Source organism: Lipotes vexillifer, unplaced genomic scaffold (genome assembly GCF_000442215.2).
Source record: "Lipotes vexillifer unplaced genomic scaffold, Lipotes_vexillifer_v1.1 scaffold520, whole genome shotgun sequence".
In the NCBI taxonomy this organism is placed as follows: domain Eukaryota; kingdom Metazoa; phylum Chordata; class Mammalia; order Artiodactyla; family Lipotidae; genus Lipotes; species Lipotes vexillifer.
In genome coordinates, this window is record NW_006784004.1 from 1,181,512 (window position 1) to 1,194,922 (window position 13,411).

The window sequence follows — 13,411 nt, forward strand, 5'->3', positions numbered from 1 at the left end:
TTCCTGCTTAGCGTCCCTATACTTGTAGTGCCACCTGCAGTAGCATGCATACTCCTTGCTCTGTTATGCCTCAGGCCTTTGTACATGCTGTTTTCTTTTTTTTTTGGCAGATGTCATTTATCTTTTAAACATCTTTATTGGAGTATAATTGCTTTACAATGGTGTGTTAGTTTCTGCTGTATAACAAAGTGAATCAGCTATACATATACATATATCCCCATATCTCCTCCCTCTTGAGTCCCTATCCCACCCCTCTAGGTGGTCACAAAGCACTGAGCTGATCTCCCTGTGCTATGCGGCTGCTTCCCACTAGCTATTTATTTTACATTTGGTAGTATATATAAGTCCATGCCACTCTCTCACTTCATCCCAGCTTACCCTTCCCCCTCCCCATTTCCTCAAGTCCATTCTCTACGTCTGCATCTTTATTCCTGTCCTGCCCCTATGTTCTTCAGAACCTTTTTTTTTTTTTTTTTTAGATTCCGTATATGTGTGTTACCATACGGTATTTGTTTTCCTCTTTCTGACTTACTTCACTCTGTATGACAGGTTCTAGGTCCATCCACCTTACTACAAATAACTCAATTTTGTTTCTTTTTGTGGCTGAGTAATATTCCATTGTATATATGTGCCACAACTTCTTTATCCATTCCTCTGTCCATGAACACTTAGGTTGCTTCCATGTCCTGGCTAAGAACAGTGGGTAGACAGCTACTTCTGTCCTCCCTACATCTTGTAAAAAAGTTAATTACCCCCAAATCCTGCATGAAGTAGCAGACAGCCTTTATTTTCAGAAAGGAAGGAGCTAAAAATATAGTAGTGCTTCCATTTATTAACCTCAGGTAACATTATCCGAAGGTAGCAGAGTCATGGGATTTGCCATCAGAAGACTTAGGTTTACATCTGTTCTTTTATCAGCTTTTTAATCTCCTTAGACTAAATACTCATTTAGTTAAAATGGGGCTAATAACACCAGCCTTATTGCATTAAAGGGTGTTGTGATGGTCAGTGAGATACTATCCAGAAGCACTTTATAAATTATAAGTCATTATACAACACAGGTCCTCACATCCTTGTGTAGTAGCAAATAAGAGAAATCCTTCCCATGCAGGAAAGAGTATAACATAGCTGTTAGGATCATGGCTTAGCAGTTGCACTGACTTGGGTTACAGTGAAAGAAATGCCACCATTTAGCTTTGTCAGTTGGCTCATGAGCTCAGTCTCTCTAGGTATCAGTTTTCTCATCTTTAAAAAGGAGAATAATATGTATCATGAGTTTTTATAAGGATTACATGAGATATTGTATGTGGAATGCATAAGTTATTGTTAAGTTCCCTTGAATTAGTTTTCTTTAAAATAAACTTTTTATTTATATTAATAATTTTAGATTTCCAGAAAGGTTGTCTAAATGATAACACAATGATAGCACAGAAATTTCCCATCTACTTTTCTTCTGATTTCCTTCATTGTTAATGTCTTACATTAGCCACAATGAACAAACATTGATGCATTTACTATTAACTAAACTCTGGGCTTTTTTTGGAATTCATCAGTTTTCCCATTAATGTCTTTTTTCTGTTCCAGGATCTGATCCAGGGTTCTATGCTTCATTTAGTTATCATGTCTCCCCAATTTCCTCTGGTCTGTGACAGTTTATCAGGCAGTCTCCTTGTTTTTTGTGACGTTAACAGTCTTGAGGGATACAGTCCAGGTATCATGTAGGATTTTCCCCAGTCTGGTTTTGTTTGTTGTTTTTCTCATGATTAGACTGAGACTGTGGGCTTTTGGAGAGAATTCCAGACAGATGAAGTACTCGTATTGTCACAACATATCAAGGAGCACCCGCTATCCATGTGACATCACTGATGATGTTAACATTCATCTCTTGGTTAAAAGAGTACTTGCCAGGGTTTTTCACTGTATATTGAGCTAGTTTTAACCAGTTGTCACTTATATGGGACTTTCTCTTTCCTCTCCTCCCACTGTTTGAAATGCTTTTCATTTATATTTATTGCAAATGTCATCTCTGAGGAAATATCTTCTCTGACCACCCAAGCTAAAGAGCTTCTCTTCTCAAGTCCGTCAGTGTTGTGTTTTCTCGATAGCATTTTTCATTACCTGAAATTGTCTGGTGTATTTGTTTTACCTAGTTTATCCGTTTGTCTTTAGGCCCCCTCCCCCTCAAACAAGAACATAAGCTTCAGGAGAACAAGGTCCTTGCAGGATTGTTCACTTCTGTGCACTTGACATCTAAGCACAAGGGCTAGCATATACTAAATGTTCAATAACTATTTGTTTGAATAAATGTCCAAGAAAGAAAAATCCAGGATTAACTTATTAGCAAGTATTTCTGAAAATGAGTGGAAGATAGCTGAATGGTGGGAAGTTTAATTTAGTATTCTTGACTTAAGTGGTTTAGTTTTAACAAAAAGGTTAAATGCAATCATCACCATCTATGCAAATAAGTAATCAGCATCCTTGTAATTCAAGCTGTCTTATAATTCACTTCATAATGTGAAAGCCAAAGTATTTTTCTGACTTATAAGTATATGACTGACAAATGTAAGAGTTACTCAGTTATCACACATCTGTACCATTGTGAACTTTATTTGCTATGGCTTAGCTTTCCTATTACAGAAATTTTAACAGAATCAGGAGTATAGAAATAATTTATGCCCTTTATTTTAACTTATCGTTATGAATTCCTAGTGTCTATTATCTTTTCATTTATATTGGCAGAAAAATGGAGTTTCTTGGCATAAATCTTTCTTCCATAACCTCTCTTTTTATTTCTTTCCTCAGGACCTAAAATCTCCAAATCAGAGGGATGAAATTGCAGGTGCCCGGGCCTCATTGAAGGAGAACTCCCCCATATTGCATTCAATTTGTTCAGCTTGTTTGGAACATTCTGATGTTGCTTCCCTCAAAGCCAGCAAGGACACAGTTTGTGAAGAAATTCAGAATGCCCTCAATGTAATTTCAAATGCTTCACAAGGCATCCAGAATGTGTTAGTCCCACCAGAACCTCAGGCAGCCACCCTGGGAAGTGCCCTTGATGAGCTTGAGGTAAGTTGAGAGAAAATTAAAATGTGATTTGATGTACCAATATGAAAATTAATAGATGTGTGTTCTCAGATCCTTGGGTTGGAGTTCAGAGTATGAGTAAATAAAAATCCAGTGACCTAATCAGTCTCTATAATTGTCTGTGTTTTCCAAAGAATTGAATAGCAGGACAATATTCCATCAGTAGACTTCTGATTCCTTTACATGGCTGCCAAGGAAGCCAATGCATTTAAATTGGGATTGTTAATTACATTGAAATGATGACTTTATTTTACATAGATCAATTTATGAAATGTAGGATTTATTCATTCCACAAATACTTATTATTGGCACTGTTCTTTATGCTTAGGATACAGTTGAGTGCTGCTCTCTTGAACTCCTCACATTTTAGTTTGGACTAGGGTGGCTAGTGAATATTAAGGCAAAATTTTGTAAGTAGAGCCAACTGGATTTGACAGAATGGCTGTGGGGTGTAAGTGAAAGGGAAGAGTCATGGCTGGTGTTGCAGGTTAGCTCCTCTAGAAGCACACACTGGACAGAATTTGGGATACAAGGTGTTATTAGGAATCAGCATGTGTGAAGGGAGAGGAAGGGAGCAGGACTGAGCAGAGGAAGAAGTCTACCTGTGAGCCAGATCCACAAAGCCACCAATGAGCAGAGAGCTCTGGAGAGAGTGGTAACCTCAAGAAATAGCCAGGCCCAGGCCTCTTTCAATCACTGGAAGCAGGTCACCCTACCCTGGGAAGGGTCTTACCTGCAGGTAGCGGGGCTAGGGATAAGCCCTCTGCAGCTGCTGCAGACCCTGAAGGAACTGACAGCTGGGGAGCCATCTGCTGGCCTTACCCTCCACAGGTAGGCAACAAGTCCTACCTGGAAGGGGGATGTGGGCAGTAAACCTCTGTGTCTACCACAGATAATTACAAGGTTTGTTGTTGTTGTTGTTGTTGTTTTTGTTTTTTGGCTTGAGCAACTGGAGGGATTAATTTTTTATCAACTATGATAGGGAAGGCTGTGGGTGAAGCCATTTTTGAGGGGAATATCAGCAACTCAATTTTCCACATGTTGAGTTGAGAGATTTGTTAGACATTCCAGTATGATGTCAAAGATCATTGGTTATCCAAGTCAGATAAGTACTTGCTTAGTGGAAGACAACATGGTGTAATGCTTAAAGATAAGGGATCAGGAGCCCAGATGCCTGAGTTCCTATCCCAGGTCTGGCGGATACTGCCCGTGTGACCTTAAGCAAGCTATTTTATTAAACTCTCAGTTTTCTCACCTATAAATTGAGGATAATAATAGGACGTATATCTTAGTGTTGTCTGTGTCAGTGAATTAATAATACATGTAAAAATGCTCATAGCAATGACTGGCACATAGTAAGTGGTCAATAAATCTTAGCTTTCATTATTAGTTGTGGAGGTGACTGTTTGGCAGAAGATTTTTCCATAATCAAGAAATCAACACAATTAAAATTACTAAAGTTTTACTGATAACTTAAAAAAATAAACACATGACCTATAATTCCTATATGTTCTTAACATTATTACTGTCACAATAAACTTATTAGATATCTAATTCATTTAAGTTTACAATAGCCTTTCCATATGCTTTTCCTTTAGTTACATGTCTTAAACAGGTTTCTTCATTTCTAACCTAACATTATTAAATTCCTAATCTTTGGCATCAATGAAAAAATCTGTTAACTTCCTAATTATTAGCATTTATGTGAAAATTTTAGGACCTATTTGTCTGAATAAGGTAGAAAATTAGTGGGGATTCTTTAATAATACCCCATCATGTAAATGTTTGCCCTGTGTAATGAGTGTTCTGTCTTCACAATAAGATTGAAAGCACACTGTGGGCAAGATTATGTTTCTAACTAATTTTATACCAGTGATACTAGCAGAACATTAGGTCCCCCATACATTAATATGTAACATTTCTTGATAGCTAAACATTTAACATAAATTTATCACTTAATTGTTACAGTGTCCATATAAGATATGGTTTTTTCTTGTTTGTTTGTTTTACAGAAAATAAAACTGAGACTTATGTATGTTTTTTAACTTGCTCAAGTTGGAAGGCTAGTGAGTGGTAGTAACCAGGATGTGAATCTAGTATGTCTGACTCTAGAAGATATTTCCAACTTCTGTATTATACTGAATTCTCACAGGTAGAGCTTAATGTGGTTAATCAAAATTCAACAAAACTTGTTCTACGATTCTTAGTTTATTGGAACTACCAGAGAAATTATATATGTAACCCAGTCCAAAAGATGGCATAACTTTTTAGAGAAAAATTATTTTTTGGGTACCTGGGTTATTTAAGTAGAAGTAGTCTGTGTATGAGGAGTGACTAGTATTGTGAGGTGAAATTTGCAAGAGTGGACACATGGGATTGTGTAGCACATTTTTCATAGTACTAAGCAGAATTGTATCAGGTGATGCTTGCATAAGAGGTCCAGTTTATCCCAGACACCTTTTTCTATATTCTTAGGATTATAGAAGAAGATAGAAGATTTTGAAGTTGTCTTCCTTCAGGGACTTCTCTTTTCTCACTTTAGTTGAAAGTGGCTGCTGCAGACAAGAAATGGCAGTGGTTGGAGAGGAGGAGAAAATGTGTGTGTGTGTGTGTGTGTGTGTGTGTGTGTGCGCGTGTGTGTATGGGTGTAGTTTTTTTTTTTTTTTTTTTTTTTTTGCGGTACGCAGGCCTCTCACTGTTGTGGCCTCTCCCGTTGCGGAGCACAGGCTCCGGACGCGCAGGCTCAGCGGCCATGGCTCACAGGCCCAGCCGCTCTGCGGCATGTGGGATCTTCCCAGACCGGGGCACGAACCCGTGTTCCCTGCATCAGCAGGCGGACTCTCAACCACTGCGCCACCAGGGAAGCCCCTGTAGTTTTGATGGGAGTGGGCATAGGCATAGTGATAGAGTCTTCCCTTTTGTAAGATAAGTTGCTGACTCCCTTCTTATCAAGGCAGGAGGGAGTTTCAAAGATATTATCCAGAAATCCCAATACTGTCTCAACAACCTTTGAAATTCAGTTCCAGTCAAAGTTAGGGATAGAAAGCTGGTACAAAATGCCTGAATTTTATATAAATTTTTATATCCAAGTTACAATAGCTCTGAGGTTGTCTGAACTATATAAAGCAGAATTTATTGAGCATTTAGCCTTTTTAAATGATTTTGTAAATGAAATGGTTGCACTTTTCTTAACTTACAGGAAGCTTATTGGTAAAGGATCCAAAATAACCTTTGCTCTATCTTGCTTCTGCAAATATAATTCTATGAAATAAATTAATGTAGTAAATACTCTGTTGGGAGTAAGTCTCATTAAATGTTATAGTGTAGAAATGTATCTGAGCACTTACTCAATCAACAACTACCAAGCTGAAGCGTCATTAAATCTTTCATTCTGGTCCATATCTGGTTGTTGAAATGAAACCTGAGATTTATTGTTGGAGAAAATAGAAGTTGAATTAGAACACCGTATGGGCTAAATCAGTTTCTGTATTGGAAAAGCTAATGTGAATTTTAGAGTGTTCTTTCGCATTTGTGACTGAATGAGAGTTGAGAAGTGTCCCAACTATGGATTAACAGAATTATGAAAACATCTTTAAGTGAGAAACTTTGCCAGTGAAAATTGCTTTGAAACTCCAAGTCTACTAAGGTATATTTGCTCTTGTTTGGAAGGAAAACACAGCTTTTATAATCATAGTCCACAGAATTATCCAGATCCTCTTGTGATAATGATGATAATAACATTTTGTAGTATTTTGTCATTTTCAAAGAGCTGTCATGTTTATTTTCTTATCTTCTTTTTATATATTCATTTATGGTCATCATTCATATATTCCTTTATTCAGTGTTGTATCCCCAACACCTAGAACAATGCTCTATACATAGTAAATGCTAGGTAAATATCGATGAATGAATGAAGGAAGGAAAGAATGAATATAGGAAAGGTGCCTATCGTTTTGCAATAATGGAGTGAAGAACATTTTCCCTTTACCCCTGTTTTTTCTCCTTTCTCCAACTTGTAGTGTACGCACTGGGGGTTTGTATTCTACTTTATCTAACTTTTAACTGGGATGCAAATTTAAAGTGAGGGAAACCACAGGGAAAACATCTGAGTGATATGCTGCTCAGATACCTTTCTGTGATAAGGGAGCACAAAGAGGAAAAAGAAAATTCTTTTCTCAGTGGCTATCTAGCCTTAGTTTAGGTTCCCTGTAACTGCCAAGCTATGCTGCCTTTTACTAAGAGTAATAGTTTTGAGGTATGCAGTCCTTATATTCTTCTGTTTTCACCTGAAGGAGAAAACAGGACCTCTATTAATCAAATTAGCATTTAGGAGGTAAAGGAAAATAGGCATCAGTGATATCTAGAAGCAATTTAATATGAAAAAATGGTTTGGGTTTTAGAAATATAGTGAACTAGAAAAACTATAAATTATGGATAAAACATTTTTAACTACATAGATAATCTGATAGGTGAATTAGGGAAATTTGTTGGGCCTAGCCAGGTACAAAGAGCACAAAATCCAAACTAGCATGCCAGCACTAGCATTGTGCTAGGTGATATGGGGAATTTGTTTTTCATTATTGCCTGTAGCTTGGATTTTGGAACAACATGAACTGAGGACAAAAGACAAAGCTTGTCAGCTGGAAAGTCACATGAGACCCTTACATGAATCTGAGAATCCTTTTATTTGACCACCTCATTGGATAAACAAGAAAAACACTAGCCTCTACAGCAGGAGATAGTAGGAAAACTTGGCTGGCTTAAATTGGCCATGGGTAGGCTAGAAAAATATACAAAACATCTTGGAAAATTTCTAACTGTAAGTCTGTTCTTATCTGGACTTTGGGTCAAAAGTCATATTATCTGTGTAGCCTCTAAGACTTTAACTGAAAATTTAAAATTGTCCTGTCTTGGCAATATCTCCAAGTAACTGCCAGAAGTAAACTCAAATTCTGTCTGCACCATACACTAAGTCCACAAAAAATATCATACAGGTCCAAGGATAATAAGTTCTCACAAGACAAACAAATAAGCAAGCCACCATGAATGAAATTTTATAGAAAGAGCAAACTGCAGAATCAGATCTGCGAACACTGTAGATGTTGAAACAGTAAGATATTAGATGTAAATTAGTATGCTTAATATATATTATATATTATTTCCTCATCTACTCAGTAAAGTATGAGGAGTATCAAAATTGACCAGGCAGAACTATCTAAAATGAAAAACATAATTGTGAAAAATCCAGTAGTTAGGCAAAACAGGAGGTTAGATAGCAAGTTAATGATCTGAAAGATGTGTTTGAAGAGGTTACTTGCAATGCAACACAGAGGCACAAAATAAGATATTTTTTTTAAAAGCAGTTAAGATACATGGAGGATGGTGTGATGAGGCAAAAAGAATATTTTAAAAAGAAAATAGGGATATCTTTATTCTCAGCAAGATGGCAGAATAGGAGGCTCCCGACTCTTCCCTCTACCCATAAACACATTGAATAAACAACAACACATGTATCAGTTGCCTCTGAAATCCAGAAATGAGTTGAGCAATTCCTCCATGTTGGTCAACTAAGAAAATGCCCACCTCAAAACAGTTAGGAAGAACTGAGATACACTCTCGCCATAAACTCCATTCTTAACACAGCGTCATACAGTTGAGAGGGATCCCCCATCTCCCATCTCTCTTCTTCTTGAGGAGAAAAGGTTTTGATACATATCTAACACTCCAACTTTCATGGCTGCTACCAGAGGGACTGTCTACTAGCTTGCCTATCTTTGGCAGCTGACAGGGCCCTATATTTGCTAGTCCCTTGGGACCATAGAGAACAAAGAGGTAGTTTTCAAGCAATTCCTATAGCTTTTTCCCCTGGCTCAGTTCAGAATGAGCAGGCAATAAAGCCCAGCTTCCAGCTTCTTCTTGGAAGGGGTTAGAATGCACATTTACATAGTAAATTTTCCAGTTGCTGACCAGGGTCTGACTTCTAACTCAGCTGTCTTTGGGAGCTGATGGGACAGGCAATCACTAGTCTCCTAGGCATTTGAACCTGTGTGTGGGCACTTCCCATGGCTTTTCCTCTGGCTAGGTCCAGTTAAGTAACTGAGTCACCATCTTCTTGGAAGGAGTTGGACTACACATCTAGTACAGTAGACTTTTCTGACTACTGCCTGAAGATCTAGCTTCTCACTCGCCTGCCTCTGGGAACTGATGGACCCATGCATTCTCTAGTTTCCTGGCATCTACACAGAACAAAGTGGCAGTTTTGAATGAGTGGAGCCTCTTCCTACAACTCCTTTCCCAGGCTTGCTCCAGCAGTAAAGCCCAGCTACTAGTTTCTCCCTGGAAGGGGTTATGCTGCACATCTAGTGTCGCAACTTTTCAAGTTAGACTAGCAAAAACATTTGAGAAGCATCTGGAGTAGCTGGATGGGCTGATTATTGGGGTTCATCACCCACTTGAGGCCAGTCTCTCAACTGGGAGAGGTGGCTATTTTATCTAATGCACAGAAAAACACAGAGAGAGTCAAGAGAAAAACAGGGAAATATGTTACAAATAAAAGAACAAACTAACTCTCCAGAAATGGACCCTAATAAAATAGAGCTATGTGATTTACCCAACAGATAATTCAAAATAATGAACAGGAAGGTGCTCATTGAGATCAGGAGAGCAATTTATGAACAAAGTAAGAAGTAAAATGTTTTGTTTTTTTTTTTTGCGATATGCGGGCCTCTCACTGCTGTGGTCTCTCCCACTGTGGAGCACAGGCTCCGGACGCACAGGCTCAGTTGCCATGGCTCACGGGCCCAGCCGCTCCGCGGCATGTGGGATCTTCCCAGACCGGGGCATGAACCCATGTCCCCTGCATCGGCAGGCAGACTCTCAACCACTGCACCACCAGGGAAGCCCAAAATGTTAAAAAAAAATCATAGAGATGAATAATACAATTGAATGAGAAAAAAAATCAATAGATGGAGTTTAGCTCAGACTAGATCAAACAGAGGGAGGAAAGGATCAGTAAACTCAAAGACAAGTCACTGGAAATCATACAGTCAGAGGAGCAAGGAAAAAAAAGAAAAAGAGTGAAATCAGCTTAAGAAACTTATGCATATGTGTATCATCATGTGGATATGTATGCATTATGAGAGTTCCAGAAGAAGAGAAATGAAGGGAGCAGAAAGCTTATTCAAAGAAATAATGTTTGGAAATTTTCCAAACCAAGGAAGAAAATAGACATCATCCAGGAAGTCTAAAAAACACCAAAAAAAAAAAAAAAAAAAACCCTGGAGAGACCCACACCAAGACACATTGTAATCAAATTGTCAACCTTAATGACTAAGAGAAATTTGAAAGCAGCAAGAGAAAAATGACTTGCTACATACAAGGGGACCCTCCCTTCCCCCATAAGATTATCAATGCATTTTTCAGCAGAAACTATGCAGGCCAGTGATGAATGTGGTGATATATTCAAAGTGATGAAAGAAAAAATCTGCCAACCAACAATATAGTGCCTGGCAAACTGTCATTCAAAAATGAAGGGAAGGTAAAGACTTTCTTAGACAATCAAAAGCTGAAGGAGTTCATCACCCATATTCCTACCTTACAAGAAATGCTAAAGGGAGTTCTTTAAGTTGAGATGACACAACAATATGAGAGAATAAAAAGTATGGAACTCATTGGGAAAGGTATTAATATAGACAAAAAAAAATCAGCTGATAACCTTATGGGAATTCCTTTGTATGTTATTTTTTATTTTTCTGTTGCTGCTTTTAATATTTTTTCTTTGAATTTAATTTTTGTTAGTTTGATTAATATGTTTCTAGGTGATTTTCTCCTTGGGTTTATCCTGTATGGGACTCTCTGTGCTTCCTGGACTTGGGTGACTATTTCCTTTCCCATGTTAGGGAGGTTTTCCACTATAATCTCTTCAAATATTTTCTCAGACCCTTTTTTTTCTCTTCTTCTGGGACCCCTATAATTTGAACGTTGGTGCGTTCAGTGTTGTCCCAGAGGTCTCTGAGATTGTCTTCAATTCTTTTCATTCTTTTTTCTTTATTCTACTCCTTGGCAATTATTTCCACCATTTTGTCTTCCAGCTCACTTATTTGTTCTTCTGCCTCAGTTATTCTGTTTTTGATTCCTTCTAGTGTATTTTTCATTCCAATTATTGTGTTGTTCATCTCTGTTTGTTCTTTAGTTCTTCTAGATCTTTGTTTAACATTTCTTGTATTTTCTCAATCTGTGCCTCCATTCTATTTCTGAGATTTGGATCATCTTTACTATCATTACTCTGAATTCTTTTTTAGGTAGATTGCCTATTTCCTCTTCATTTATTTTGTCTTGTAGGATTTTACCTTGCTCCTTCATCTGTGACATATTTTTTGCTGTCTCTCTCTTTTTTTTTTTTTTTTTTTTTTTTTTTTTGTGAGTGGGATTGTGTTCCTGTTTTACTGGTTGTTTGGCCTGAGGCTTCCAACAGTGGAGCTGGTACATGGTTCGCTTGGGGGTTCCTCCCATCTCCTTAGGCGTCAAGGTCCCCCACCAGTGTCCGGCAGGCACCCTAGTTGTGGGGAGATGCAAACTCCACATCTTCCCACACTGCCATCTTGACTCCGCCCCCATACTCATTAAATTTAATAAGTATTTGTTAAATCTAGTCTGTGTGAGGCATTGTGCTAGGTACTGGCTTAATACTAACACCTTATATTTGCAGTAGTTAGCATGTTTATCTGCACATTTTATTACTAGGACCAGATTGCTTTGTAGAGCAAATAGTTTAGAAATTATTATGTCCTTTGTAAAGCAGCAACTGCTCTTCCATTAAGCTGTGTAACTTGTCTATGGTCAAGAAAAACAAGAATTAGAAGACTTATAACTTGAGCTTGTATCTCATGACCACCTCCCCCTAGTAACTGCCCTTTCCAAATAAGACCTCTTGTGAAAAATGATGGCCAGTGCTGGAATTCAATTAGATCTTGAGTTTAATACATTTGTTTATGTATCTTCCTTTCCCTAGCAGATGATGAGTTTTGTGAGTAGAGGAATGATGTCTTATTAATATTTATATTCCCCACTGCTTAGCACAGTGCCAGGGATGTAGTAATTGCTTAATAAATATTTTTTGAAAAGATAATGAATTGCTGACATTTGAGAACCTGGTGAGAAATTTTAATGCATCTAATAAATATTTATCCAGTAAGAGAAGGATAAAATCTCTTACATCTTGATGATTAAAAAGAAAGGATTGAGTGCCTTGTAAATAAAATATGTGGATAATAATGATTTCTAGAACTTGTTTGCTCTTGGCCTCTTGTGACTATTAAATACATGCTGTACATGATATTACAGAGAATGTTCAACTCATGATCCATAAATTTGATATCAAACTTAGAGATACCTTCTAGGTGGCTAGATAAAATCATGATTTTATTTTACTTTTCCAAAACTTGAAAAAGGTAAAGCTGAAATCTAGAGCAGAGTTTTAAAACAAGTTCTTATGTAGTATTTATATAATATCATGTTTCATGTCAGCTGGTTGATCATCAATATTTATTAGGTAACTGTTCTGTATTCCCACATTGTCATATGCTTCATAGAACTAGAAAAGAAGTAAAAGAAATAATCTCTGATTCTAAAAATTGCATACCTATTTAGGAGATGAGAATAACATAAAGCAAACTACTAGAGTTCAACACAACACTCTTCCTTCAAATCCTCACTCATGGGTCATAAGTTGGGTTCTCTAGGGAAACTACTCTGGAATGAAATCTAGTGCTAGGTAGTGTTAGTTTCATGTTAATTAGGGATTGCCCTAGTGGGAAATAAGAATGAGAAAAATCAGGGAGGAAAAATAAATATGGGAGGTGATAAAGAGACTTATGTAATAGGTGTGGATAATTCACACTTAATATTGGTTGGAATCCAACTTAGGAAAGTTGGTTTAAGGCATATTATAGAAGACCTCAAAATAGAGCAGTTTTTGTTTTTATTTATTATTTGTTGACCACCCTGGACAAAAATGGACAGTTTGCAGCTTGATTTGGTGTATAGGACTTTATATACAACTAACACACACCTTTCAAATATCTATGGAGCATTCACAAAAATGGATCAAAAGAAAAAAAGAAAAGTTCAATAAATTCTGCAAAGTAGAAAAGAGTCAACAAATGAGTGGCATTAGGAAAATGTGTCTTTTTTTTTTTCAGACTAAATTTTACAAATCTGACTTTTTCTATTTTATTCCCTGTAAAGATTTCTTTTGGTAATTAAGATTACTGTTAATTTTTAAAATTACTTAATTTCTGTTTTTATCTTTATTAACTCCTACTTTCTA

At 37.2% G+C, this 13,411-nt stretch overlaps 1 protein-coding gene across 1 annotated transcript in view; it reads left to right on the forward strand.

Annotated features, from left to right (window-relative positions):
* CTNNA3 (catenin alpha 3) overlaps positions 1–13,411 on the forward strand; it is a gene marked incomplete at its 3' end in the record, with an annotated part of 1,444,109 nt that overhangs the window by 358,287 nt on the left and 1,072,411 nt on the right. Inside the window, exon 6 of the mRNA XM_007456477.1 lies at positions 2,803–3,066. Within this exon, the coding sequence (XP_007456539.1) occupies positions 2,803–3,066 (264 nt within the window). The remainder of the gene's footprint in view (positions 1–2,802; positions 3,067–13,411) is intronic.